The sequence below is a fragment of the Tachysurus vachellii genome, chromosome 19, assembly GCF_030014155.1.
Source record: "Tachysurus vachellii isolate PV-2020 chromosome 19, HZAU_Pvac_v1, whole genome shotgun sequence".
Classification (NCBI taxonomy): domain Eukaryota; kingdom Metazoa; phylum Chordata; class Actinopteri; order Siluriformes; family Bagridae; genus Tachysurus; species Tachysurus vachellii.
The window spans coordinates 14,256,794-14,279,865 of NC_083478.1; the positions used below are offsets into that span (position 1 = coordinate 14,256,794).

Consider the following 23,072-nt stretch of genomic DNA (forward strand, 5'->3'; position numbering starts at 1 on the left):
ACCTTATTACTCCCTTTAGTTATTCAACCTAACTGTGTTCCTAAACTGACTCAGACAAATGGTTTTGAGTCTGGGTTACATGTGGTCTCATATTCTGTGGGACATATTGTTTGTATGCTGGGCATTCAGGGTGTAAAGCATAATCCTGTTGAGCCTGTTGGATCTCTTCCATGAGAAGTTGATCACTGGAGTATTCAAAGTCAGTGTTCAAGCATAAATAAGAAAAAGAGAATTCAACTTTTGCTTTTTATTTTACCTTACGTATTGTTCTTATTTATATACATATTCATTTAGGTCACATCATCTGTTTAATCCAAATAAGGTATTTGTTCCAGTTACATCCCTAATGGCAATAATGCTACTAAAGCATCCATTTGATTATTCTTAGTTGTGACATATACAATTATGGAAAAAAGAATGTACCCTCTCCTTAAATTACATGTTTTTATCAGAGCCTAAACAACAATTGTATGGTCCTCTACCTCTTATACCAACTTGTATAAAAAAAGTGCCCTCTGCCCCAATAAATAAATATTCAGAAACTAGATGGTAAAAATACATATATTCTTCTTACGTCAACAACAATAATTAGCAGTCTGGTGTAGCTAAAAAAATGCACATGATTAATTAATCCAGAAAGAAAGAACATCAGCCAAGATCTCAGAGAAGCAAGTGTTGCTCTTTATTGATTTGGGAAGGGTTATAAGGCTATATCCAAACAAGATACTAGTCAACTATGCACATAAAGTATGTGGATGCAGATGCATTCCAGTGTATTTCAGCTGCTGTGTCAAAAGGATTTACATCATTGTTTTTCATAAAATGTCTAAACATCCATGGCTGTACAGAGGTATTAACCAGTATGAAATTTTTATTATTTTCAACTCCAGTCACATGCAAAAAATGCATCGTAATAGACATGTCCCCATCAGTAGTGTTTTAATGAAAACCTTCACATTCTCATGGACAATGGCCCCTCTTGTGGTGATCTGTAAAACTATTGTCCTAAATTGTTCACAGATACTGTACACAGTACATAAGACTTTACTGCAGTTTTATTAACTAATAACTTTAAATATATTAATTGTAATCTCCCTGCCCAGAAATAGTACAATCGTGTTACAATCGTGTAATAGTACAAACTGGGGAAGAGCAGATAGGTGCTTGAAACCTCTGAATTAGGACAAATAAACTGATAATTTCTTTTTCCATCAAGTCCTGAAATAAAATTTACCCTCATTTTGTCAACTTTTTTCACCACACAGAATCATGGTACTAGCAATTTAATATTACATTTTCTGTGCTCTGTGACAAAAAAAAACTAATTATGAGAACAGGAGTCAAGGATGCTGAGCTCTAGCACCTTTCACTTATGTCAGTAGCAGCGGAGCTGAAACCTTTCACTTTAATTTCATTGAAATGTAAATCTCAATCTCATTGCATTGCATAATGGTGATAAATAATGATAGTTATTTTCATATATATTTTATATTCATATATATTATAGTAAGTTATAGAGAACTTTTTTATTTAGAATGTAAAAAAGAAAAGCAACTGTTCAGAGTTACGGCTGTTATTTTTCTAAATGAGAATTCAAATAAACAACCTCCACACCCCAACAAACAGAAAAACATTAATAATATATACTGTATAATGATTTCATGGTGTAAATTGTTTCATACCTTTGCATTACATTAAGGAAACATACATTTTTGTATCGATAACTTCCAATATACATGGGCTACTCAAACCTAAAGACTTCTGACTATTAATGGGTTTACTATGCTGTTTTCTAAACCAAAATTTGAGAAAAATTTAAATATGGAAAGAATTACCAAGGATCCATTTTTTTTAAATACTTAATGTTAAGAAGATTTAAAATAGTTGTAAACTCCACAAACGCCAATTGATCTGTTCTATAAAATTAATTAAATAATTTAAAAAAACCATGAAAAATAATTATTTATTTTGGCAGTTTAAAACCTATCCCCAGATTATCATAACCATAATGGGCATGAGCATTTTAAACAACTTGGTAAACCAAATTTGTAATTTGCAGTGAGTCTTTAAACATTCACTGTTAGTAAATAGTGATTGTCACAAAAGAAACCATGCACATTAATCATAAAAAGCAGGATCTACATAAGCAAAAATAATAATATACAAATAACAGTAGCTTTAATTTTCATGAAATCTATATCAAAATGCAATGTATGTTAAAAAGTTTAAATAAACAGATGATGTTTATACGAAACATTACTGATCATACTAGGATTAGGCGAAGACAGCTTTTCATGGGCTGACGAACCTGAGATTGACCCAAAACCTCAACATTCTCAGGATTGACAGTCCTTGAAAGTGCTGCCCAGACACACTGAGGTACCGAAGCAACTCCCAATTTCCAAAGCAAACCCGTAAGCTTTGACACAACTGAGCAAAGAGATCCACACCCTTTCATCTGTGAGAAAACAGTAAAACAAATATGAAAACAAAGCTGCTATTCTTATATTTGCAACACTATATACAATGGAGGACAATTTTTTAACAATTTTTTTTTTAATTTTTGTTTTTGGCAGGAAAGGTGTAACAAATTATAAGATTATAAATTTCCTTACAAATACATTTGCATTTTTCTTTTCATTTCTTGAAATTAATGAAAAAATATATTATTTTGAATTATTTAAATTATGCTATTTTCTTGTCATTGTGTTTCCTATACATTTCATTCTTGAGGACAATACGCACAGTAATTGACACACTTGAGCACAGTAATTCTAAATTAATTATTGCTTTTTAACAATAACATACTCTACTCTTGTATAACCATCACTTAATCACTTACTGGCCTCTTGGTAACACTGAATGAAAAATTCAAAAAGCAGTGAAACTTATGTATGACTTGTTTCATTTACAAAAAAAAAATCTGGGTTGGCAGTAGACTATTCTTTAAATGTTTGACTTCCTCATGGGCTAACCGTATCTACTGTACCTTTTTATTTAGATAATGTTCATGAAATCCTCTACTTATGAATGAACACACCTCACAAGAATTATACGTAATGACTAAAATGATGTAAAATTCAGCTTAATTCAAGCATACTCAGTGTATATCTTGGTTGACAAAATCTGAACACATATTCAACCTGAACCTGAACATTCAAAGTATATAGGATAATAAATCTTCAGGAAAAAAAACAGCAAAATATATACAACTTCATTTTGTTTTATGGATGGTTATAAGACACTTACCTGTTGTTTATAGAGAACAATGAATCATGCAGGCCATGCAGAAAAATGACAGAATTAAGAACATACCTGTGGCCTGTTCGGCCTGAGACTGCTATTGGAGATGTGAGCACTGCCACATACAAACAGCCTCCTTCCTGTTTGTCACTATGAGCTAGCTTGTGGTAAAGTTTCCATGACATCTTAATATTGATGTCCTTGAGAAAAAATATATTCAGCAGTTTTTACAATTTAAAAGTGTGCTTTATAACACCAGTTTTTATTTTTATATACAAATTTTATCTGTAACCAAAAGAAAAGAACATCAAACCTTAAATCCAATATAAAACTTCATTGTTCTCCACTATGCAATGGACCATACATTACTAGATTTTTTTTCATGCACTGCTGAAAAGCTCTAATAGATACAGGTTTTCACACATTTTATCCAATATCTCCCCAAACAGCACTTTTCATTAAAGGTTCATTTCAATGACATAATCAGTTCTTCATTTATAGTTGTTTAGAAAGAGCTTAATTATGGAAACTGTTGAAAGATAGCTAGGTTAGTTTCCATTTACAGAGGACAACCACAGTATCCTTCCTGTGCCTTTGAAACATTAATGTCTTGTCTTACTATCCACTGCCTGTATGTTTAAAATAAAGATCTATGGTATAACTGTGTGTAAAAGGTCATATGCCATGACTAAAATAGATGTACATTTCAGCAACAACTTCAAAGCTGTTTGGTCATAATCATGCATGGAAAAAAAACAAATTACAAAATTCAAGATACAGTTTAAAATGTAAAGCTGTTTAATTTCCCATATATTAAAGACCAATTCATTATAAACCTGATAAAGAAAAAAATATACTTTTTTATTCACTTGGGGAAAAAACAAACAACATATCTTTTATATTCTGTAACATACTGTATTAAATCTAAATTTATTAAGCATTAAGAAGTCATTCATACATAACCATTTAACAGCTATGTTTTGATATTCTAGAGGAAAAAAGATCTAATACTTTTGATACAGTACAGTTTCTTCCTTCTGTATCTACAAAAAGTCAGGTAATTAAAATATTATTAATAGTTAATTATTATTAATTAATATTAATAGTTATTGCTTATATGAATAGAGAATTTAAAAATAAATAAAACAAAAAGGTGCATTTACATAAACATTTAGTTACTGTATATGACCATAGAGAAAAGCACTCAATTTATTTAAATAAAATAATTCTTTTTAATAATTAAAAGAAAAATTCGATCAAATGAAACAATATGTGCACTACAGTGGCATGTGAGTTGCATCTGAGTGGTTGATTCCAAGCTGCAAATGTAAAATATAAGCCTGTTGACATGCAAATGCTTTTGAAGAAAATTTGAATCACAATCATGAATATGTACACCATACAAGGGTTGTATAGTCATCACACATCATTATGTAAAACATACTGACAAGCAAATTTTGTCTCAATGATAATACACACACAATTTTACTTCTAGAGTTACGATACAATAACTTGACTTAATCAAGATTAATAATACAATATAATTCTCACCTCATGGTATTGAAAGTCCATGTATTCTCTGGCATGCGTGTCTGGTTTACCCATACCAATAAATAATTAGCAATGTAAGTCTGCAGAATTATAATCTAAGATATATTTTGACATATAAAACTCGCGACACATTTCATGTGACCTTATGAAAGTAAAAAAGCATCTTTGATACTTTGCTTTGATACAAGTGCCACATTCAATTCTTGAACTTGCATAAGAAAGTGTTTACAGAGATGTACCTGACTAATCGTGCTCAAGATAAATACAATCAGTTTATCCTTGTTTGGAAAAAAACAAAATATGTTTGTAGGCAACAAACTCAGTTCATTGTTCTAAAAAGATCAAGCCAAACATTGACAAACTTGCATGGTTTGGTCAGCAGGTTTTTTTTGCCGGTAGAGGGGAAACCAAGTTAAAGAAACAACTCCTACACACATTTTCCAATAGTGGTCTTAAAAAAACTCACTGGTGGCAAGGCAAGGCTGTAAAGTAATTCTGTTTTTCAACGTGTTTATAGAAAGCTGTAAATTTAAAAACTAAGTTCTTGACAATAAACAGTATTGTAAAATTGTCACAGAATACCAGTTATTTTTATATACATGTTAACAGTTCATTAAATAAATATGCTCGTTTCAAAAAAACAATATGCTATATTTTCAGACAAAAAAAAAAGAAGAGGAAAACTATATATACACGTATATATATAAATCTCTGCACGTACGTGTATATATAGTTTTCCTCTTCTTATTTTTTTTCTGAAAATATAGCATATTGTTTTTTTGAAACGAGCATATATACGTATATATATATATATATATTTAAGTCAGACCAAAGGGTCGCTAGTGCAAAGACTACAGGCCTGTCGACATGGCTCAGGCTCAGTTTAGCTAACAGCTGGGTTCATCCATGTCTTCATCACTCCAATCAGGTGGTGCATCAGTGCCAAAGTACCGATCCCCAAAGTTCCCTTCAGATAAATGACACAGACACAAATTCAGCGGCTTAATACAGCTTTGTATTTTTACTTTACTTTTCAATATTCAGGAAATGTTAGGCCTGCAGAATGTGTTAAATAAAGATTTCTGAAATACAAAAGTAACAGAAGTACCTTAGATGGAAAAAGTAAGTAAATGTTAAACTTCAATGGCACAGAAGCATTACAACAATGTATGACTACATACAGTAGATACTTTTTCTGAGCAGCTAACAAGATGTTTACAATATAGAATGCCCATTTGCAATATTCTGATTAATAAACTAGTGTTGAAATTAAGTTCATTAAGTTTAAATTAAGTTTTAAGAGCACTTTACACAGGTTAATAATAAAATGCGTACAAAATATGTACCACAATCTCTATTTCCAAAGATATTTTGACTATCGCTCCCATATGTCCTTTATATTCCCAGATCTGCTGTATCAATGTACCCACAGCTGCTTACCTATGCCAGGGATAATGTGGAAAAGGTCGTTGACTTTTTTGTCAACAGCAGTGGTAATAATTTTGACCTGAGGAAAGGCGTAGGCTACTGAGTGGACCCCCATCTCAGCCATCAGCAGAGAGACTAACAAAATTTTATCTTCCTGGACATCATGGTCCTATGCAAACAAACATACCTCAGACTGAATAGTGAGAAAGGAATTTTTTATTTTTTATCTATACAGAATCAAAATTCAATCTAAATTGGGATAAAAAAAATAAAATCTTTTTTATTTAATAAATTTATTTAACGAAAACCAAACAAACAAACAAAAAAACATAGCATCATAGTTTGATGTAAGGAGACATTTATTTAAAATGTATTAGGTATTAGTGTCTTCTGAGACTTAGGTTTTCCATCAGGTGACAGCCTTCAGGCTGGCTGTGATTTTATCTTATCACTAAAAAAAAAAAAAAAAAAAAAAATATCTGGAGAGGTACTGTTTTATTCATATGTAATAATAATTCCTAATATATTGGAGGATTTTTCATTGTATCAAGTAGGGACATATAGACAGGTAAATAAAACAATTAAAAATGCTACAGAATCAATGTTAAATTAAGAAATGTGTTTAGGTGTGTGTATGGCTACATGCTCGTCCTTACCAGTAGGACTCGTACTGCCATCATGGCCGCAGCACCAGTGGACACAGTACAGTCCATAAGGATCACATGGTCCTCACTTATATCTTTGGGTAGACGCAAGTAATGCAACTACAAACATATATTTTTGTAGTAGAAATGGCATTAGAAATAGCACTGTTCAGCTGCAGCTTAAAATATTATTCAAACAGTGATGGCATTTTGTTATACTTAAGCCTTAAATATCTGCTGATAAAGCATATTTATGGGACCAGATTCAAATTTAAATGCTACTTGTGCTATTTCCTAATATGGAATGGTACAGTAGTAATTGGAACAGTACCTCAGGTTCTCCTGTGTCCTGATTGGTCTGTATTAGAATCTTTCCAATACGGACATCTTTGCAGACAGCTCTGAGTGCAGGTTCCATGGTTTCTCCCGCTCTGAGGATGGATACCCCTGTGACCTGCTCAACCAGAAATACAAAAAATATTACCTACTGGAATGTGCTTAAGTCATTACTACAAACACACTATCTGGATTTTGACAATCTGACCCCAAACAAGGAAAATGTGACTCATCTTTGAGCTCTGACATATTTCCTACTAACCCTCTTCCCTTGAAAAGTCCTTCCTTCATAGTCCTGGCCTTGTGGAGTATGAACAAAACGAACCTGGTGACAAGATAACACCTACAATTTACCATACTGAATTTGAAAGTGTCAAATTGTATAAACACAATTTGTTTCAAGAAAATTATTTTTAAGTTCCTGTTGTATTGTAACAATGAATAACCAACATGAAAAAGAATAAACTGACTGTACAACAACAAAAAATCTGCTTTATATACAACACAGTGTTAAAGACTTTTGTAGAGATGCCTAACTGTAAAGGTTCTCTTGTGACACTGTGTGGTTGAGCGTTATGAAGGTATATGCTGCCACTGTGTGCCTTAGGCTACTTTTGTTTTTTCCACTGCGGTGGGCCTTAGTTTCCATACACAAGACACAACCTCAAAAACAAAAGCTCTCTATTACAGATTTTCTGACCTGAGACGGAAGAAAGGAGAGTGCTCTCTCAATGAGGAGTCTCATAAGCCTTTTAGAGTAGAAGATGAATTCATCTCTGCTTGTCTCTTTATTCCTAAAACACATTATAACCACAACATGTTTGCAAAAACCCAATCTTGTGAGGATGTTCTATGTGAATTTGGCAGGTAGTGCTTTTCTCCCACTGTATTCATCACCCTGTGATATACAGTAGCATAGCTTGGTGAAAGTGAAAGGGGAGAAATGACATGGAATTAATTGCTATACTGAGAGGAAAAGAAGCTTATTTATTTTTCAAAATCTTTTAAATATTTGATATGTATACAGATATTCATTACATTATCCATTCATTATTTTATACTGCGGCAAAGTATACATAGTGCTACATTAGAACAATTTTGAAAGTACAATTTTATCTACAGTATACCATATCTATACCACATTTTCCTCATACAATTGTTATAAAACTATAAAGTTATTGTATTTTTAGTTGCCTAACACAATATATTAGAATGAATATGGGCTCATTTTGCAGAATTTTAGCTTTAATTTAAGGATATCTACATCCAAAATCAGGTGAACAATCTACAAATGAGCCTTTTATGGGCCAAAATTGGAGAAACTATTTGTAGACTATATGAAGTCTGGAAACCACAGATACAGTACACTGGGATTTATCCCTAGTTATGCTTTGCCACTGTGGCTGTTTTCTGTTCCCATTTGATCACACTTTCATTGTTAAATGTGATCTATTAATTGCAAACAATCACAAATGTTATCTGAATTGTTTGGGATAATATTTACAGAAATGTAAAAATTCCAGATATAAAAGTTACACTTATCTTAATGTTATGTTAGTTATGTTTATCTAATTAGAAAGCTTTTGTTGACAGTGAGAAGGAAAACTTGTATTAAGGCCTACAATTTCTACTAATCATCTATTAAAACCCTCTGTATTTACCTTGGTGAAATCTTCTCTTCATTGTTAATTTTTACTTCAATGTTGGATTTAATATCCCTACTGACTAAAGGATGTTCTTTATCTAACCAACTTTTGTGAAGGGTTTGTTCAGCATAAGGGGAAAAAAAAAATCTGTCATTCACCACAGCTGATTTCTGTCATCTTCAGGGCCTTTTGTCATTCTTGATCTTGCCAGTGCATTTTTGCTTTTTGAGATTTTTAAGAATTTTTTGGATTTTTAAGAATGTAACCAAGTAGTTGATTTGGCCATGCCTAATGTTGTTATCTTTCTGATGAGTGTCTACTTGATATTTCAGTTCAATAACGGCATTCTTGCATTTCTGAGATTAAACACACTTGGCCATGGAACTGAGCAGCCAATTATCCAAATACTGTAAATTTGGTCCCTGCTATGATTCCTGAAATGTTCACCTGTTCAATGGATTTTGATGTAAATATCTACAAATGAAAACAATATCCGCACTTAATCATATTTTCTCAAATTGAAACATAATATCTAAGTGTGGGTCACAACTGCTATTAATAAGCCTGAAGGTTTGTTTGGCTGTGTCTTACCTGATTATAGTGTGCATACCGCGGACCTGCGGTGTGCTCTCTAAAACACAGAGTGTTTGAGGTAGGGGCTGAGCTTGATGGGCAGAAGCCAGTGCCGCCCTGTTACCATGGCCACCAAGAGAGACAGGAAGTGGTCAGTGGAACGTCACACTCAAAATGGGCCACCAAGACATGTATGTCTACACATCTCTCTCTCACCCACACACAAACACACACATCATGTTAAGAAAAATCATTTACATCATTACTGGGCACAGTTAGTTGCTTGTAGGGAAATGTAGGGAAAAGGTGCAAATGAAGCAGCAAATAAACTCAGTTAATAAAAGTCACTAACATTGGCACTCAGAATAAGGGCTCTTATAACAAAAGAACTGACTATTGAAATGTCCTGCCATCAGTTATTTATTATCAGTGTTTTTATATATATATATATATATATATATATATATATATATATATATATATATATATATATATATATATATATATATATATATATAAAAAGTGGTGCTCAAATGTTTGCATACCTGGGGAGAATAATGTACCATTTTTAAAAGAAACATGAGTGAGAAGGCACAACAAAGTTATTTTATTTCTTATGAGACTCAGGTTAATATGTAAGGCATAAATTAATGGCACAATCATCAAACAAAACATAACAAAAAAGAAAATCAGGTTCTTATTATTTCAGTTCTTAATATTGTGTATTGCCCCCTTTAGCATCAATGATGGCATGTACTATAGTCTTTTAATAACTGTAATAATTGTGCAAAAGGTCCTTAATTCTATCAGGTGTTATATCTGCCCATTCTTCTTGGCAAAATATTTCTGTAAATCTTTTGACTGTCTTGAAAAAACTGCATGTTTGAGATCTCCCCAAAGTGACTCAATAATCTTGAGGTCAGGAGACTGTGATGGTCACTCCAAAACCTTTACCTTTTTTCTGCTGTAGCCATTGGATGGTCAACCTTGCCTTGCACTTTGGATCATTATCATGTTGGAACATCCAAGAGTGTCCCATGCACAGCTTTCATGCTGCAGAATGCAAATTGTCTGCAAGTATTTTCTGATAACATGCATTTATCTTTCCAATAATCTTTCTGACTTCCCTGTGCCACTGGAGCTCACACAGCCCCAAAACATAAGAGATACACCACTATGCTTTACAGTGGGGATGGTGTACTTTTCACCATAGGCATTATTGTCTCCTCACCAAACATAGTGTTTATAGTTGTGACTATAAAGTTACATTTTGGTCTCATCACTTTAAATGACTCTTCTCCAGAAGCTGTGAGGCTTGTCTAGGTACTGTCTGGGGTACTAAAGGCGGGTCTTTTTGTGGCATGGGCACAGTAACGGCTTTCCCCTGGAAACTCCACCATGCAGGCAATTTGTGTTTAAGTATGTCCTTATTGTGCTCCATAAAACAACACTATTTTTCCAGAGCAACCAGTATTTATCTTGAAGTTGTTTGTGGGTTTTTCTTCATGTCCCAAACAATTCTTCTGGCAGTAACGGGTAAAATCTATCTTGGTCTACCTGACCGTGGCTTGGTATCAACAGAACCTCTTATTTTCCACTTCTTTATCAGAGTTTGTACAGTACTGACTGCCATTTTCAACTGATAAGATAGCTTTTTATATCATTTTCCTGCTTTTCAAAGTTTAACAACCTTATTAACTATGCAGGTCCATTGGTAGTTCTTTTGTCTTCCCCATGTTGCAGTATCCAGTATCTGCCAGGACTCTGCTTGGACATTCTCTGCCAGAACGTTCCGCCAGCGTGTTGTGCCACATATGTGTCTGGATTTAACTGTTCCCAATGGACTGTTAATCATGTCTATTTATTTCCTATGCATTCCATTTAGCTTCATCTTTTCTTTCTTGGTTTATGTTTGTTTAGCCATGTCTGCTTTTCTGATAGAAAAAGCAGCCCTTTTCTCTGGTTTTTGTTCTTCTGTCATTTGTTTTTTGTTTTAATTCAGTGCCTGTGACCACGCCTGGCTTCCATTTCCTGGTTTTTGTAGGGGGTGCTGACTTGCTTCTTGTCCATAGGGGAGGTCACAGATCGGATTGGTTTGTTTATCTCTTTTTCCTCCAGCTTGTTATGGTATTTTCTGTGGAGACGCAGCCTGGTGTGGGCATTTTCAAGAGATGCTATCAAGTCAGTGCATCACCTCATGAGCTGAGAAACTTACTGACTATTTATGCATGGAGACTAATTTCAATGAGTCACAGGAAACTTGTGGAAACTTCCCTTTAATAGCCATTTAAACCTCTGTGTTAGCCTGTGCGCAAACATTCAAGAATATGTAAATGTTTGATCAGGGTTGTTTAGGTGATTTCAGTGATCATTAAATTTTAAAAAGGAGTCAAACAACTATGTGATAATTAATGACTTCACATGACCACTGTAATTAAATAAGAAAAAAATATTTTGCATCAGTCATATTTTCCAAATGAATGGCAATGTTTAATAATTTCTTCTAGGGTATGCAAACTTTTGAGCACTAAGTGAAGTTAAGCAAAGTGAGAAAACAAAACATTAAAAAGCTTATAGAAATCACACATATTTTGGGTGACTTTTGGGTGAATTCAGGTACATTGGGACAGCAAGTAAATGAGAACAGTATTTATTTTCTAGCCTGATAAGTGAAGGTCAAAACCTACATTGTTTGTCCAAACGAATGTGAATTTATTACCATCAGAAAGTGTTTCCTGAATATCACATTCCAAAACCATGATAAGTCATATGGAGATAGCCCCCTCTTTGTTACTATAACAGCCTCCACTTTTCAGGGAAGGCTTTCTACTAGATTCTGTAATGCATCCGTTGGAATATAAACTGGACCCAATTTTAGCTCAGTACGACTTATGGATCCTGGCTTGAAATGGTTTCCTTAATATACCCACCAACGTTTAGGCAAATAGCTGCAACCAATCATGAGTTCAATCTTGCATAAATTAGGCCCCACCATAGAAGAATTGACGAGCATATGATGGACATACTGTTTAGAAATGTCAACTTTTAAATAATTATTAACTTCTATAATCTGAAGACAGGACAGGCAAAGTAAATTTTACATAATGTCATAAACTGCAAGGTCAAAAATTACTCCATAAGTTAATCTTTGAAGGCATTGGTGATAGACAGACAGACAGACACTTTATTGATCCTGGAGGAACTTCAAGCAGTTACTGAACAGGCTGCCACTTGCGTCAATGCCGAAAGTCTATATTGGCGAGAAATTTGAGTGCTTTTAGCAACATAATCAGCATAATTAAGAAGATTTATTGAACACCAAATTTTACAAGAGAGATAATTCTTTAAATGTGCAAACATTAAAAGAATTAAACATATTTCATGCAGAAAAAAAGGGATTTGTGATTTCATTTAAATTCTGGGAGGCTTCATACGAGATGGTGTATAAGTGTAAGTATATCAATATGATGGGTTGTAACTCTGTAGACCTAGGAATTGCAATCGCAGTTTGAATTTTTATTTGAAAATTGGCAAAAATTGTATGTTTGTGTAAACAAAAATAAAAATAGTAGTGTGTAATTTGCATTTTCTGAATTAATATTCAATATATTCAGTAATTGGTGATGCTGTTATTGAAACGATTGTAGCGATTGACTACAGATCACACATTATACAAACAATGCATTTGTTTATCCACAGACTGTTCATGACTCATGCTTAGTCAACTGTGATCACATACATTCATATCAATCAGCTGCTTGAAGATTGCAGAGAACTGCCGGACAAGACCAAGTTTGTGTTATCAACAATAAACAACATTACAGTTTATTGTACTGAGGAAAACATATACGTTTAGATTTAAAAAGTCAAAATTTTGCAATTATTTTATTTTAAAATGACTGCTCAACTGACAGAGAACTGATTGGTACACCTTGCAAAGGAATCACTGCGGGGCAAAAGGGCTCCCATCAGCACATGTGGAACATGGACATGGTGAAATGTTCGCCAACATAAACTTGCCAAAGAGAGTGCAGTGTCTTGGACTGTACACACAGATATAGCTGCACCTAACACCAGCTTGACTCTAAATGTTCTTTCTGGCCTGGGAGAAAGATGCAGCACTCAAAAGAAGGCTATAAGTTCAAAATATGTGGTCAGTCAAAGAACAAACTTACAGGCCATAGTCAGTGTAGGAAAATGGAACCGTCCAGCATCTGGGAACAGTTTTAAATTGAACAGTTTCTATGCTTCTGTAAAGCTGCTTTGAAATGTTACTAAACAGTTGAAAGACTCTCTGTAATTAAATCAGTGTTAAACATTTACATTTTTTTTCTAGCTTTTGTTGTAATTCTTTTAATTTTTATAAAAGTGTGTTTAGAGAAAAGTGCTAACTGACAGTAAATATAACAGTAATCATAATTTAAATAGTAATAAGAGTTATTTTTGTTGTTATTAATACTCAACTTGTTATTAAGTAAAAATGTATATTGTTTAAAGGGCATGATTGTTAAAAATGTATTAGGGCATAAAGTGTGTTTGAAGTAAGGCTGGGCGAAATGGCCAACAACTGTATCACGATATCGATAATTATTGAACTTTTTTATGGCCCATTTAAAATAAGGACCAGGAGAAAAATATATTACAATTAAACATTTTCATTTTAAACTTAACCTTCCTCTTATCGTAATCCCTTCAGTTATTAAGACAGAAATGTCAAAAACCAGGAAACCTCAAATAATTAAAATGTAAACATAAGTCTAAAGTCACAAGGAATACTTAATTATCTCTTAACATTTAAGGTGCAAAATGAAAGAAAATGTAAGAAATGCTTAATAAAGTGTAATAAAATAGTGCAAAGTGTTAAATATAAACATAGAGAAACCTGAGAATTTAGTGATAAAAACCTGAGAATTCACTGATAAAAAAGAACCTGAGAAACCTGAGAAGTTTAGTATTAGGAAGTTAAAGTGTTTTCTAAACATAAATAAAACTGAGGTAGACTGAGATACATCTGTAATATAAAAAACAAACCTGATACAGTACAGTAACATTGTTTGAAATATAAAACCTTTTTTAACTTGAAAAAGTAACAAGTTATTCTTACTGTAATCATACTTGAAGTTTAACTATTCAAGTATATTTTCGTAGACTTATAATTAGGGCTGTAGCTATTGAATATTTTAGTAATCGAGTATTCTACCAAAAATTTCATCGATTAATCGAGTAATCTGATAAAATGTATTTTTGTTTAATTAAAGAGCAATATTAAATATACAAGACAAAATAAGACGGGTCTCTTAAAATGAACAACTAATTGGTTTCCTTTTTTAGAAAAATGAACTTTTATTTTTTAAATGTATAGTATGCAATGCATACAACAATATTTTCTATCAAAAATAAACATTTAGTTAGATATTACCCATTGTTTCTCTGTCTGTACTTGTACTGTGAACAATGACAAAAAGTTGACTGCTTTAAGTTAAGTGCTATACATTCTGGGTTTTAAAACCTGAGATGCAAAAACAAAAAAATAAATTATTTTCAAATTACTTTTTTAAAGTATCAAAACTAAGGCATACATTAAAATAAATAGTAATAATAATAATAATACAAAAATACTGCCTTTAAGTCATGCAACTTAACTTTCAGAACTAAAAGATTCTAAATCTACAGTTCAGGCATAATATAAGACTTTACTGTCTAATTTGGAATGCTTTGTGGTATTTAAGAGGTTTTAAATACCTTGAATAATTTTTGTAATCGAGTTACTTGAGGAATCGTTTCAGCCCTAGTTATAATATCCAAAAAACTGCCGTCCTGGCAAGCTGACTTTTCCTCTTTTATTTACAATTTTCTCATTTTCTGCTTATCAGTTGCCGGTTACTGAAGGGGAATCCAGCACGAGACAACGATATGGCGCAACCAGACATGATACTGTTACATGATTGGCTGTTAGAGTGTCACTCCCCAAGTTGCTAGGTTACCAGAGAGTGGGTGTCTTTGTTAATGCAACCAAACTTGCTTCGCAACCTCTGTTTTCTTCCGATGAAGAATAAAAATATCGAACGTTTTATCGAGCACATTATGTATCGCTATCGAACATGTGTCTATCGCGATACATATCGTTATTGTTTTATCGCCCAGCCCTAGTTTGAAGTGAGAAGTAAGTATCATGTGTGTTAATCTTTCAGTGTAATGAAAGTGTACAAATAATTTAATATTAAGTGACAAGATATTCTTGTTGAAAAAAAACAGAATATTAGGATTTTGGAATATTATTGGTATGGTATTTAGAAAATAGGGTGAAATAGATCAGAGTGTTTTTGGTTAACTAATTGGTTTTAGTAAAAACAATTCGAAACTTGCAGAAACCATTCCCTTCGTCTTTCCCTTCCTGGTTTAGATTGGTTCTTCTGCACCAATCTAAGCATGCTATTTCTTAATTGACCTTGCATTGTGCACAAGGCCATGCTGAAACAGGTTTGGGCCAAGCCCCTTAGTTCCAGTGAAATACTAATGGGAAAGTCATTTTCGACAATTGTATGTTTCCAACATCCAGCAAGACCCATAAATTGATGTGATGTTCAGATATCCGCATACATCATGTAGTGTACATTACTTAGAACTTGCCGTGAAAGAACCTAATTGAAATAATATTAATTATATGATATCGTATAATCAGGTCTTGGTAAGCAAACAAAAGTTGATCCCAAAAAAAGGCCTTTTTTCCATTAGGTTTTTGTGATTAATAATTTACTTCAATATTCATGATACATATGTACTACAGTAATAACATAAGAATATTATTTATGTAAATAATGTGCTAAACCATTGACTGAAATTATATTTTAAATTAATGCTGTTTGATGATTTGCTATAGCATTATGATTATGATTCAATGACAGTCATTAAAATATGTATTTTATTTATTACTAGTATAAAATATACTAGTCATTCTTGAGAAAAGCATAAGCCAGGCTTCATCAGATCATGAGAAACATTTTATCTTCACATGTATATATTCATTAGATTGTTGATTTTAGAGATTCGTCATAATGTGTATTTCTCGATACTCTACACATTTTACATGAGTACATTTTTCATTACATCGTAGTCTAAGCTCTATTCAAGTGTCAATGCCTAGCAGACTTCTTGAGCTCTACCGAAGAGTTTGCATTGCAGCAACAGTAGCCAAACATTCCGTGGCCATTTCAAAGTAGCAGCAATCCGCTCAAACACAGTGAAATAAGTATCTACTTCACTTTAACGAAACAATGGTACCAGTGAAATTTGTCGGCTCACATCAAAATCAGACTGGCCTACCTGTAGATTCCGTCGAGATGCAGGAATAGGGCTCGGGGTGAAAGCATTTATGGGAGTTTAGTTGTAGAGTTTACTACACGATACTCATTAATAAAACAATGTGAAAACTCAATGTGTCCCAGTATATCTGAATTCATCCTACTTTTTGTCATATGAAACTGTTTAAGAAAGCAGACACCCAGTTATATACAACTTGCAGCATTTGACTTGACCATATCGAAATCACATTTCTGGCTGCAGATATGCTCTCACTATAGTAATTAAAAGCGATGATAAATAAAAATAACATGCAAATCTCACATATCCCAGCGGAGTTTCCTCTATTGATGGAGAACAAACAAACAAAACAAAAACAGAAATGACAACAAGTAGAGAGGAAAAAGAAAATATAAGCATCACACACACTTCAAAAGATGATAAAGGGATGAAAGAAATTTAGGAGAGGAGGAGTCAGAAGTGTGACTTGAAATTGATCAATATGCTCTGGCAGGCACTGATTAGGCATGATCAACACCGTTTGTATGTTTTTGTTATAAGCTCTGTGCTGGATGTGTCTGTGAAAAACTGTACAGTGTTTCTGGTACTGTCACTCTATAACTCTGAATGTCACTGGCAACAGAGTGCAGCAATTCAAATGTCTGATACATCCTGTGACATATAAAATACAAGCTGTACTTCCTCTCTAACTCTCTTTATGCTTGCCCAATGGAAAAACTCAAATCTTTGTAGTAGGTAATGAAAAAAAAATTGTGGGCAAGCTCTTCAATTATGTGTAAAGACAAACTAGATTAAAATAAAGCGAGAGACAGCGACAGTAGACAAAAAGGTTGGGAGGGGACAAGCGCAAGAAGACGAGTGCCTCTTTCAAAACAGTAATGCAGAAAGAGACTAATGTCTCCACTGAACTTGCTTCTGAATGCTGTACACATTGACCATAACAATGAAAATTCAGTTTGGGAGCGGTTATATTCTCGTGTATTTTGACTGATTGTATTTTGAGTGATTTATACTAGTAAAGTTGGCAGGGATGTATTAATCTACATGTTAAAATAATTTATATAAACAAACAGCACCCTCTCTTGGTTCAACGGTATGGGTGCAGCATACTCAGAAGTAAGTGAGCAGATACAAATTGCTAATAAATGTGAACAGAGGTTTTCCCCTTGCTGCTGGTCTGAAGCCAGTATTGTTAATGGTTAATTAAAATTTCATGATTAAACTTTATATTCATTCAACTTCTTTCAAAGAAATCTCATCTGTATATCTTATACATATGAAACTCTAACCAAATCTTAATTACACTGCTTGCAACCTAAAAATAGCAGATATAAACTAAACAGACAAAATAGACAGCCGCACAAGGCAATTACCTGCATTGAAATACCAATACATGATCCTTATTCTGACTAAGAATTACTGAAATCAGAACAATGGATCCGTTAAGACATACCCTCATGTTACAGTAAAAGGTTTTGCTTCAATTTTTTTTAGAATAATACTGAACATAAATGGCTTTTGTAAAGCATGCATAACAATTGCTTTTACTGCCGTTTTTGAATGGATGAGCTGATTTCAGAACAGCAATACTGGGGAACCTTAGGCTGCTAAGGCAATTGCTCTGAGAATGAAGTTTGGTGCTACTCTACCTGACACTGAGCTCACGCTGCATCCCCGATGAGGGGAAGAGGCATAGACAGAGGGATAGAGATATAAAGGAGGAGATCAGTGGGAGAGAGAGAAAGAAAACATGTCGGGTGCAGTGAACAGGCAAAGCCAACAAAGTGTCAAACAAAAACAAAAATCCCACCAAACATCCTAATAATCAGGCAGTGATACAACAACCAGAAATAAGTTCATCTACATTTATTTTAAAGGTAGATGAACTTATTTCTGGTTGTTGTATCACTGCCTGACAAAAGCTTTATCTGTATTGTCAGCTTCACCAACAATGTGTAAATTAAATGCAGTACAATGAGTATAACTGCTAACTGTACTTACATTCCCATGTGGTAGTATTAAAGTATTAGGAAAAGCAAGGCTAACCAGAATTTCTGCTTTGATTTACTGATATTTACTTCTCAATATGTTAAATAATTTACATCAAACCAGCTTTTGTTTGAAACCCCTTTAGCAGGACTACTGACAGGTGTTTCTTTTAGCCTGTGTAAGCAATTAATAGCTCAGAATACCTACTATTTTATAGAGGCCTGGGATTCTCCTGCAAAGACTGCATTTTTTGTTAAAAATGATAAGCCAACACCAGAGAACTGTCTATTGTGAAAATCAATAATGTAGCTAATGTAGTAGATATACAGTATAGAGGGCATATCACAAGATGCTAACCGCTAATAAGCATTAATAATCGGAAGACCTTAATTTAATTGAACATGCATTCCACCTCCTGAAGAGGAGACTAAATTGAGAAACCCTCCAGAAACTACAACTGAAAGGTAGATGTGGTATTAGCCTTTTAAAGTATCACAATAAAGAAATGCAACATAATTTATGTTAGACTTAATAGTTAATACTATCTATTCCAATACTATTTCCTTACATAAAAATGAGGTGATCTGCTACAAGAGACAACATAGTTATTTAAAATATCTAGATGTGAATATCTGAAAATGAAAGCTGCATATTCATCTTTTGATTCCAAACCCAAATGTCTTCAGAATACTGCAAAATATCAATCACTACTGACTATTGTGGGTTTTGGTGTCAGCAGATCTCAACCCAAATAAACACCAATGGAAAGATTCAAAAATGACAATTCAAATTTTAAAAATGATTCAAGAATGGTTTGAAGAGCACAACAATGAGTTTCAGGTGTTGACATCCTCCAAATTCCCCAAAACTCAATCCAATTAAGTATTTGTGGGATTTGCTGAACAAACAAGTACGATCCATGGTGGCCCCAAAGTGCACTTACAGGACTTAAAGGATCTGCTGCTAACATATGCTAACATAACATGTAGTTCCAGATACCAGAGCACACTGTCATGAGTCTAGTAAAGACCATGCCTCAACAGGTAATTTATTTATATTTATTGTGGGAAGACTGTTTGTGTGCCAAGCATACAAATAAAGCTATTCTCTCTGTCTAGATGCAAATATATGTTAATTTTAAATAAAATGAGACATTGTCTTTTAGAAACAAGGTGTTTTATTCCTACTGTACAAGGTGGCAGACACCTTACTGAGAAACATTCTTGTTTTCCAACAATAAAGGGCACAGAGTGAAAATTTAATTGAAAAATTAAAGATGTTAAAAACATCAGGAAAGGAGATTTTTTTTTATGTATATATTTTTTTATGTTTTTTTTACATAAACTTTTATACAAAACTATTATTTTATAAAAATGAATACCGTTAAACAAAATACAGTACTATTAGGCAGAAAAATACTGCAGTGGGCAGCATCACAGACCCAAGACTCCCAGTTCAATCATAAGTTTCAGTTACTCTCTGAGAAAGGGTTCCATTTTATAACCCTTACCAGTTTCTAAAGTGATTTTGGAAGATGAATTAAAAATACTGCACATGTAATACCATTTGGTGCAATTTTAATCCAGCCACAGAACTTTGTGTATTTTTAATTCTAGTGAACTTGTTGGGGGAAAAGGCTGTCTAGATTACTACAGTGGTTGACATGGTGGCATTTACAGTAATCTTACCTCTTCCAGCTGACTGTGGACATGCTGAACAATCAGATCAATAGCCACCATGTTCCCACCCCCTAAGAAGAGAAAATATACATAATCAGTGTGTATGTGATTTAGTGGTATGTTTACATTTTTTTGTTTAAAGGGATATATATATATATATATATATATATATATATATATATATATATATATATATATATATATATATATATATATACATACTGTATATCACTGATTCTTGAGATAAGGGACAAAACATGTCCCCCATCAAAATGTTACAATTTGCCTTAAAAAACAATAAATTGTTTCATTTAAAAAGGCTTTAAAAGTTGAATATGTAATACTTGTATTACTGTATGTTTAGACCCTTAGTTTTGTATATATTTATGCTATTTCATAGTAATTTTATAAAATACCGGCACTGTACTATGAAAGCCCATGCAAACGAACTCGTCCTCTGTAGAGGTCACAGTATCAAACTGCAAAAAAAAGTGTTTTAAATTGCCCAAAATGCACAAATATGAATATGAGGTTAATTGCATGGCTTAATAAAATATCACAAAATACTTAAAGTGAACATTACATTATTGTATACATTAACAACAGCCTTTCAAAATCTGTCATCAATTCATGTCAACTCCGTCAGATATTTTTCAAATTCGAAATAAATCAGGCATATTTTGGTCAGCTTTAACCCTGAGGACCCCCTTTGAATTTTGTCTGTTGATGGATGCAGCAGTTCAACACATGGCCTCGTAAGTTTTACATTTTTTTAAATATTCAGCAAACAAGTTGAAATCCCTGTGGTCAAAGCTTTTATGTGTCAACACTGTCTTCAAAGTAGGGATGATTTTAATCAAGAATTTTGTTAGAATTATTTAGTTTAGTGGCAGCTGACCACTGAGGAAAATCAAAATGGCTACCATTTATTAGACATGATTAAGTTGAAAAAACATGTTGTTTTGTCAACTCCGTTATAGATATTTTATAGACAGATATTTTGTCTGACGGTGTTGACATGTAAGCTGACGGAGTGGAAAAGTGCTCCCAAATACTTATTAAGGAAATGCTTGAAATTACTTTTGTAGACAAAAATATACCTGTGCCAAACAGATTAATTTCTGTTATTAGAAAACTAAGATTTTATTTTAAAATATTATTTTTGAAATAGATGACTTACACTTAATATTGAAGAAAAAACAGCCAATAAGAGCCCAGATTAAATATGAACTCCTTCTATACACTTTAAAATTCATCCTAAATTGAAAATTTAAGAAGCTTCTTGAAAAAATGACACACGCATGGTTTTGAAATTTCTAGGTAAAGGGTGACTGCACTTCAGATGATAAAATATAACAGAGTTTATTTTGGATGCTTTTAGTCACCAATATAATTCTCACAGTTACATTTGTTTTATGCCGTAGTTTGGACGAGTTTATTATTTATCTGTAATATGGAAAAAATATAAATAAAGAACAAGTGAGTGACCCTAAACTTTTGAATGGTAGTGTATAACAACTACATAACATGATATTATGATCTAAGTATACATGTTGATTGACTTAAAATATCTTAAAATATTTCAAATATCTTAATATATTTTATCTCTACTGTAGGCAGACATGGCTAGACCAAAACTGTCAGTGGAGGAGCAAAGAAAAAGAAACAGAGAGTACCAGACAAAAAGGAGAGAAAGAATTAACAGTGACCCAGAAAGCAGAAGAGACCAGTTAGAAAAGGAGAGACAAAGATGTAAGGACAGGGTCCAAAACAAAAAAGTAAAACAAGTGGGAGAATTAGGACCAAGAATCCCTGTGTTAAAGTATAGATGGAATTACAACAGACATTTCAACCAATTTAGATTTACAGAAACACTGACATTATGAGTCTGATTGTTCACTTTTCATTTTTTCAGTGAGTCTTTGGAAGTAGTCAGGAAATGCATGGGGAGAATTCTGGATCCTGTTACACTTCAACATTTGTAGACTATTAACACTATTACATTACTATTACTTTTCTTAGTTAGATCTCAGCTTATTGTGTCCTCTTTCAAATCAGTTGTTAGATTTACAGTTTAGTTTGAATATAGATGAGCAACAGAGGAGCTCCAGATACATTTGCTTTTTTCTTTTGATACCAGGAACATTTTGACATTTTCATGTGTGCCTTAAAGATCCTGTCACCAGGTACTCTTTGTTTGAAGTTTGATACCCTTTCCTTTGATACGCTCTCTCTTTTCTATGTTAAAACTAGGTAAATATCTTTAAACGGTTTAATTCTCGATTAGTTTGTCAACACCATCAATTGTGTGTCAACACCGTTAGTTGTGTGTCAACACCGTTAGTTGTGTGTCAACACCGTAAGATGAAGATTTTTTATTTTTATAAAAAAATATGTTTCTTTTGTTCAATTGAGTGTGTTCATACATTAAAACACCAACTTATCTACATACATCAGTGTCTTGTGTGCAGAAAACCATTGATTGTATATATTAAAAATGAAAAAAATCAGTAAACTAAATGAAGGTAATTTAAAATGGCTAATTCCAAAACAATGTAAAATAATATTAAAAGTGTATACAATACAATTTATCACTTAACCTTGCTAAGGCACACCATTTCTACACACTTAAAGACTTTACAGTGTTGTTGAATTGATCAAAC

At 33.0% G+C, this 23,072-nt stretch overlaps 1 protein-coding gene and 1 long non-coding RNA gene across 5 annotated transcripts in view; both read right to left on the reverse strand.

Moving 5' to 3' along the window:
- Positions 1-660: 660 nt before the first annotated feature.
- LOC132861949 (uncharacterized) lies at positions 661-3,341 on the reverse strand. Its single transcript, XR_009649988.1, has 2 exons — positions 3,250-3,341; positions 661-2,458 (listed from the first exon to the last, which is right to left on the reverse strand). It is a non-coding gene; the product is annotated as an uncharacterized LOC132861949 (long non-coding RNA).
- Positions 3,342-4,083: 742 nt separating this feature from the next.
- uckl1b (uridine-cytidine kinase 1-like 1b) overlaps positions 4,084-23,072 on the reverse strand; it is a 42,725-nt gene continuing 23,736 nt past the window's right edge. For 2 of the 4 annotated variants that reach the window (XM_060893671.1, XM_060893668.1), the window contains exons 7-15: positions 20,419-20,480; positions 17,045-17,064; positions 9,440-9,538; positions 7,903-7,996; positions 7,465-7,527; positions 7,198-7,320; positions 6,879-6,986; positions 6,235-6,391; positions 4,084-5,761 (exon numbers count right to left, since the gene is read on the reverse strand). In XM_060893671.1, coding sequence (XP_060749654.1) covers positions 5,682-5,761; positions 6,235-6,391; positions 6,879-6,986; positions 7,198-7,320; positions 7,465-7,527; positions 7,903-7,996; positions 9,440-9,538; positions 17,045-17,064; positions 20,419-20,480 — 806 coding nt within the window. In that variant the 3' untranslated portion in view covers positions 4,084-5,681. Of the gene's footprint in view, positions 5,762-6,234; positions 6,392-6,878; positions 6,987-7,197; positions 7,321-7,464; positions 7,528-7,902; positions 7,997-9,439; positions 9,539-17,044; positions 17,065-18,390; positions 18,408-20,418; positions 20,481-23,072 lie in introns of all 4 variants that reach the window. The other 2 variants (XM_060893669.1, XM_060893672.1) reach the window with 2 other exon arrangements.